Below are 8,121 nucleotides of genomic sequence, written 5' to 3'. Positions count from 1 at the left end.
AGATCATGATAAGGGAAAAAACTAGTATTAAGAACACGTTCATTTTATTTTCACATCTCATTCAATTCATCTTCCTCCAAGCCAAGGTCAGTGTCACCATAGCGGACTGTCTCTACCATTGCAGGTACTTGTTCTTCTCTTCTTTCTATTGATTCTAGTAAGCATTACACTTATATAATTAATACAAACAAATATCCATACTTAATTAAAAATAATTATCTAAAATTCAACTTTTGATTTTAATAAAATTCAAATGGGTTCAGACGAGAGAACACAGGTCAGGATTGAAGTAATCGGGATTGAGCGTGTAGAGGCTAAAAGGAGGAGGTCATTCAAGAGGTGGGACGGAGTGGGTCAACAGCAAGGGGAAAGGGTGATTGATTGGGAGGAAGAAGTGGGGGTAGCTACAATTTGTTAAGGGAAGGGGCAATTGAGTTTTGAGTGTGGGGGAGGGGTCTTACCAGCAATTAATGAGAGCGAAATTTATGTTGAAATAATATAGCTAAACATGTTGAAATCATGGTTAGACAGACATTATTGAGTTAACAAAGTGTAGAATTTAGTTTCCGCTCATAACTAACTACATACAAGGACCGCGTCAAGAAAAATTCTTGTTGCCACTATGCTAATTAATAAGATTTACTTTAAATATATTTAAATTAAGGTGTCATATCATCAAAATACATAAATTATACACTTATTATTCTAAATTATCTCACTTTTAATATATTCAAATTAAGGTGTCATATCATCAAAATACATAAATTATACACTTATTATTCTAAATTATCTCCCATCATTTTACCCATATATCCCACTTCAACAAAATTATCCACCATTATCCCACTAAAATATTTGACTTTCAAAATTTATCTCAATTCAACAATTATCCACATCTAATTAAAAAGTTCCAGTTGAAAAACATGTCTGAACATATTTCTGATTTTGAAAATGTTTTGGATAAGAATTTTTTATTTTTTGTACAACATACTAGAAAATTGAAGGACTCAAACTATGACTGGTTTTTTGAAATTACAGAATTAGGAAAAACAACTATAATAATTAGTTCATTACTATATTATAGACATTAAATTAGTAGCACGCACCAACTGCATCTCCAATTATAGTTCCTAACACTCATTGTCATTGTTAGTTACTCACCTACGAAAATATATCTACAACTAAGGGTGGAGATATAATACAGTAGGCACTCAAGGTTGGTAAGAACGGAAATAATTAAAAGGAAAGAGAAGGAAGGGGGTGGGAGAAAGAGGGAGGAAATTAGTTTATGCCGAGTACTTAAATTTTGTTTCGTTCTAGTGGCATTAAGTTCTTAACATTCCAAAATACCATCTTTTGACGATTAACGCAAGTGCAACTCTATTATCAGAGTCTTGCTAAAGGAAGAAAATCTTAACACTATAGTTTGCAAATTAACTTCTTTGATTTAGATGCGTGTTAGAGTCATTTGTTATGTGTGTTTTTGATGTGTGATAGAGTCATTTGTTACGAGATGGAAGGGGGCAACCACAACACAAGTGTTTGACCCTTCAACAAATAGACGTAATGGCACAAACTACTAGATATTGGCTCTTCAAGAGGAAACCCAACAGTATTATGCAACTAGTGTTATACCTGCGTGGTGCTGTGAGATTAATGGTATATCTTTTTAATTTAAAAGAAGTTGATTCGACATATGTAATTGTTCATTGAAAAGAAACAATATTTTTTATTGTTAAGATAAAATAGATAAAATGAGTGTCATAAAAGAACCCATAGGCTATTGGCTATTGAAAAATACAATAATAAGTTATCCTAAAACTATAACTATCAAAGAAGAAAACATTTCCCAAAAAAAGTCAACTTAAACAGGTAGTAGTTATTTATAGTAATATTTAATTAACTTAAAAATTGCATGGGTGATACGGACGATTAGGAGATTCCAATGCTCCTGTGGTCTTGGGTTTGATTTTGAGTTGGGTTATAAAAAAAATTTAACTTATAATTTTTCCCAAAAGATTTTTAATTTCAAAGAATTGACTTAAAATCAACATACATGACAATAATCTAGAAATGAAATAGTAAATCATCATATTATAAAGAAAGCAAAAATGAATTAATATTTAGAATATTACCTTCAAACTGCAGATTCCCCAAAAAAAAGTTTCTAAATTTAAAAATGAGCACAAACTAAAATAAAAAAATCAAGTGAATTTTAGGGTACTGCCTAAATAGAAGAACAACTAAGATGAACAATAACTAATCACACATTAAAATGCAAGTGAAACGAACTTGCTTTCCAAGTATGAAAATATATAATAGAGCTTCAAATAAAATTACTTTCAACGAACAGATGAAGCATGTTGCAAGAGGCCTATTGGATGAAAATGATGTTATTTTGTATATAATACAGGGAGGGGGTTATGAGGCTGGATATGAAAGGGTTCATATGATTAATGAAATTGATGGAAAGAATAGGTGTTAAATTGAGGGAATTAAAAGATAGTTAAATGTGTGAGGTTAAAGAATTTGAATGAGCTTCAATTAAGGTGGTGGAGATGAAGAGATTTGAGATTGTGATAGAGAGAATGTGAGAGATTAAAACATACAATTTTTTTGGAACATTTGTCCTACATATAATACATAATTTGCATATCATACATAATAAAGAGGGAAAATGAATAGTTAATGTCAATAGGACTGATTCTCGCTTAAGGATTTACAAAATCTGAGTTATTAGTTACTTATTAATTACATTTTCGGAAGTTGAGGAGTTAGTTTTAGAAAAATAAAAAGGAAAAAGTTAAAAAAATAAAATTAAAATGTCATAGTAACCACAAGTTGCCAAGTGGCAATCTAGGGCCTAACTTTAGTATATAGTATAGATGTCGAGATGTTGGCTCTAGTAAAGGAAAGCAAAAAATTTACATGGCCACGCTAGAATAGAAATTATAGGAAAATTCATTAATCTTCAACAAAAGATAAGCAGTAATAACATCTATCTTAACATAGTTGTTCTACGTTATATTCCTAATAAGTTCTTGAATTGACTCTTTAATTATTTCTAATAGTATTATTTATTTATTTTACATGTAATAATGGATAAAATGATAACAAATTTCCATTTAACCCTTAATACGAAATTTGGTTTACAGTTAACTTTTCGGATGATATCTCTAGTTTCATTTATTCTATGGAAACCAAAAAATCCTCTCTCCCCCCCCCCCCCCCAAAAAAAAAAAAAAAAAAAAAACCCATAAAAAAGGAATTTTAAAAAACCTCTTTGCAGGCTCAAAAATTAATCGCTTAGCTCACAATGGATTTCAGTCATGGCCACAATATTTTCTCCTACTCTTTGCTCGAAGCCTCAAAATACTCTAACAAAAGTCTACTGTAGTGCAATAAGCTTGATAGTTGATACCATGGTAGTCTGTAAACCTTTGTATATTCCCTTGCAACCATAAATTCAAAATGTAAACATTTCTTCCAACATTAATAGCAATCCTTGATAAAATGCTAAATTACAGTAAATTTAGGTTTCCTTGCTACTAAGATCTTACATTAGACATTCATACAATATATTATATTGTTTCCGAGTGAGATATTGTAGAGAATAAGTAAACTTTCCCCTCTTGAATTCAAGAAGGCAACGGGATGTGGATCACATTGAAAACAAGAAGTCATTTACTCATTTTAAAAGAGGGTTAATCAAAGACATTGCAATCCAACAAAGGACAAGATATGGAACTTTTAGCTTTTAATGTGTTAGCAAGTTGCTTGAAATGTTGGCTAATATGAACAAGTCCATCAGTGTGGGATCCTCACTAGGATGAAACTTTTAATACTACCAAGTGGCAAGTGCAACATTCACTTACTTGTTTTGCAATAAATTGTAAACTCTAGGGGAGGAAAGGCAAGAGCACAATAGATGAATGGTAATTTTGTAAAGTAAATATTTCATAGTACTGAAAATAAAATGAGCAATCAATATTTTTGTAAAGATGCACACTGATAAGGGAAACTATAACTAACTAATCATGATATTGTTATCTTCATTAGAGTATTGAACACTGTAAATGAAGTCAACTATCTTTCTTGTGTAGTTGTACTATTGTTTGACATTTATTGAATTTGTTTACATTTTTTTATGAATTATGAGGACATGATGCCCCTGATCCCTAACTGTCAAAGCCCCGAAAGCTGAAAATATCTATTCTCTCTTAATTAGCTTTTCATTACAAGATTTCACTGCCAGAACAATGGATGCCACAATCATTTTTGCTCCAATTATAAACTTTTCTCTAGTAGAATAAAACAAACTGCCTCATTTGGATAGTATAAAACTAGAAGTCCCTTTTTACCTAGTATCGGAACAATACCGAAGCTACATGAGTTCTGAGCACTATAGTTAGTTTGCATGTCAAAGAGGGGTGTTTTGTTAGGGAACATGTTGAAGAGGGTTAGTGACAGTTTTCTTTTTTCTTAACTTTCTTTTAGTTGCATCTCAGAATTTTTGCTCTTCTCCACTTTCTTTCTTGTAATTTCTCTCTTTCTATCTCTTTTGTACGGGTAGGATAGAGGTTATTCACCGAGAGTTTAACACCTATTTAATAATTTGGTAAAGGATCACTTAAACTAATCCCCATTAAAATTTAGACGTACGGTCATTACCATATGCCCCTCTTCAATCACTTTGTTTGGGATTGACATCTCCTTCAAATACTTGAGCACATAAGGTAGCACAATCAAGAAGGATACAATATGATGTGGCTGGGTTGATCAAGTCAGACCTAAATCCACATGGCACCCAAGATAAAATCACATGGGGCTGCTTGAGTGTTGGATTTGTATCCTGGATTTATGACAATGTTAAAAATCCATGAAATCTTTAACAAATGTTAAAAAAATTATTGCTTTTTAGGATAGTCTTAGTTTTGTAGAGAGAATCTACAAATTCTTGTTTGTTTCTAAAATAAGTGATAAAATTGCAAAGAATTTGTGAGACCCACCAATGATTGATTTTAATAATAAATTATGGTATATGGCAAAAAAAAGGGGGGGCTATTTTGAAGTTTTAAGTTTTATTGAATTCTTTAATCTTTTTTGGGGGATTTTTAACGAATTGTTTTGTACTTTTAAGAGGTAGTGGGACTGACAATAGTAGAAATCCCTCCATTTTGTTAAAATTTATGACCACTATAATGATTGCATTCTATGCTACCTGGCATGTCTTGCTCCATCTCCCAAATCTTCAAAACCAAACACTAAATTTGATCACAAGATTTTCATTCTGACAAAAGATCTGCACCTTACCCGCTTCTGACCAACTATGCACATATTTGTGCCAAAATCGCACGGAACAAGCAGGCCCTATGTGAAAAGAAGCAGGGTACAAGGGAAACTCTAATCTCCCTTATCTCTCACCTCTCTCGCATCGCCCTATTTTCACATAGCTGGCTAACTCCGTTCATGTGGCTCAAGCCCGTAAGTATTCCGGTGATGAAACTTTCGTAATTGGACACAAGTTGTGGACACAAAGCCACCACAATAATCAACCAAATGCAAAATATAGAAAAGAGACAATCCCAACAAACTGTCGTCCTACATTTTGTAGCTTAACTGCTCCAGACGAGAGGGAGGGTGTTCCTTCATACAGCTGCAAATTAACTTAAATAATAACAGGGACTCGTAAAATTAAAAAATAAAAAAGAGAAAGGTCTGATTGATCTAAACAGGAAAAAGGAGGGATCTTTACCGGACTCAGAATCCGAGAGCTGCGAGAAAGTGGAAGAATCCCCTCCAATGTCCGATGGAGGGACCGCGACAGCGCCTCCACGTCCGCCCCGAGGCATGCTCTCGTCCTGCAAATTGAACGCCTCAGCAGATAATAGGTGGAAAATTTTTGGATTGAAGCTAGGGTTTCGGAGAGTCGACTCATCGTCTTCCAAAGATTTCATAATAGCGGATGATCCATGACGGCCGGGGTGTGCTGGTGGGTGGGTTGGGCGGGGGGGGGGGGTAGTGTTCAGGAGGGTGACGGTGCTGGTTTTTGGGCTGAGCAGCCTAGCCTAATGTGCGTGAAGTTTCCCTGTCGCCCATCGTCTTAAATCTTAGGCTTAATTAATTTGAACTTAAATGCCCTATAGTTTCACATGCCTTGCACATATATACCCTAGTTCTATTTGGCCGCTTAAAAACACCGAAGTTTCTGAAGTTGCACTTTCATACCCTCGGTTTTGCAAATGAGAGTTCCCCTGAAAATTCTCACGTGGTGCTCACAAACTAATTTAAGAATATTTTTACCCTTGCTTTTTGTTAAATCTATTGTTAAATCTATCAAAATCCAATTTTGAATCTACCATAATTCTATTTTAAATCGGGTTTTGCTAGTTTTAATAATAAATTTAACAAAGATTAAGAGTTAAAGCATTCTGAAACTACCATGTGAGTGTCGTTTGAGAATTTTTGAAAGAAAATTCTCACGTTTGCAGAATAAAAGGGTATGAAATTGAAACTTTTGGAAACTTTAGATTATTTGAGTGCAGCCAAATATACTTGGGTATACATGTGCAAATCAAGTGAAAATATAGGGTATTTAAATGCAATTTTAGGCCTATATCATTGTAATCATAAGTCGAAAAACGTTTGAAACTTCATTTATCCAAAAAAACACACACAATTTTGACGGTTCTCGTACTAATTTCGTATTGAAATAAAAAATAATCTAAATATTATTCAAAATTTTAGTCTTCCATTATATTTAAAAAAAATTAATGTAAACTTCGAGACTGTTTGGCACTGTTTGGCAACCAAAAAAAGTGTCTTATCTAAGAGCTTGTGTCTTATTGACTTGGTCAATAAGCTAGTAGAGATGTTTGGTGACCAAAAATATGAGGAGATTATTTTGGAGATTGTGTCTTTTGCAAGTAGCTTTTGGAAAGCTATCTCAAGTAGCGTTTGTCTTTGGGAAGGAGCTGTCAAATTTTTTTTCTGTTTTTACCCCTAATAATTCTAATTTTATATCAATAATAGTGCATGACATTTTTAGTCTTTTAACAAATTTAAGCTAGTTGTACAGCTTCTTTTGCCAAACAGCTCTAGTTAATCAGCTAGCTACACAGCTATCAGCTTTCAGCTCACAGCTTTCAGCTAGCTTGACAGCTTTCAGCTATAATCTCGCAGCTTTCAGCTAGTTTTGCCAAACAGAGCCTTTAAGTCTTTTGTGATAAACACTAAATTTTAGTAACGAAAAATTCTAGTTATGAACTCCGGTGTAAAATTTTACTTGGTTAATTATCAATCAATTATAACTAAAATAAAATATAAAATAATCTAATCTAATAATATTAGATAATAATTGTTTAAATATGTGTATGATTAACATATAAAATCTAATGTATATTATTTTACACTCTTTATTAAAGTAAATTATTTTAAACCCGCTAATTAGCTATTAGAATTTTTTTAGCCAAAAAACAATAAGAGATTCCCCAGCTAATAAGTTATATGTTATATATAAGGATTTATTAGTTATGAGGTGCGGCTCAGTTGTTATACTAGATACTAAGGGGCTGTTCGTTTCACAATAAAAACTAGGAAATCAAAGAATATGATTTTTTGTATTATGGTTGTTTGGTTGGTTAAAAAAAAGAAGGAAATCAAAGAATAAGAAATGAGATAAGATGAGTTGTCATCATATTATTGGATGATGTGAGTGGTTTTTTAAGAAAACTTGTTTTGAGGTTGTTTGGTTGGTTAAAAAAATAAAGAAATGTATTATAAGAAACCTATGTCATATAATAATTTCTTTCTTGTGTTTGGTTCATTTTTAAAAATAAGAAAATAGATGAGATGAGATGAGTTGTTTGTATATTATTGGATGATGTGACCCACACTTAAGGAAATCAATTTCTTTTTTTCTTTTGAGAAAATGGGTGGAAATGAAATGTTAATGAGATGAGATGAGTTGTCACCATATTATTGGATGATGTGAGTGAGTTAATGAGATGAGATGAGTTGTCACCATATTATTGGATGATGTGAGTGATTTTTAAATATGAGAGGAGATGAGTTGGATGATGTGACTCATTTCTTTTAAATATGAGAGGAGATGAGTTGGAT

The 8,121-nt window shown here is 32.6% G+C and overlaps 1 protein-coding gene across 2 annotated transcripts in view; it reads right to left on the bottom strand.

The window, feature by feature from the left end:
• LOC109851289 (transcription initiation factor TFIID subunit 4b-like) overlaps positions 1-5,867 on the bottom strand; it is a 25,278-nt gene extending 19,411 nt beyond the window's left edge. For both annotated transcript variants that reach the window (XM_020421348.1, XM_020421349.1), the window contains exon 1: positions 5,756-5,867. In XM_020421348.1, coding sequence (XP_020276937.1) covers positions 5,756-5,852 — 97 coding nt within the window. In that variant the 5' untranslated portion in view covers positions 5,853-5,867. The remainder of the gene's footprint in view (positions 1-5,755) is intronic.

This window comes from Asparagus officinalis, chromosome 8 (genome assembly GCF_001876935.1).
Source record: "Asparagus officinalis chromosome 8, Aspof.V1, whole genome shotgun sequence".
Taxonomy (NCBI): Eukaryota; Viridiplantae; Streptophyta; class Magnoliopsida; order Asparagales; family Asparagaceae; genus Asparagus; species Asparagus officinalis.
This window is presented reverse-complemented; position numbering and strand designations above follow the sequence as displayed.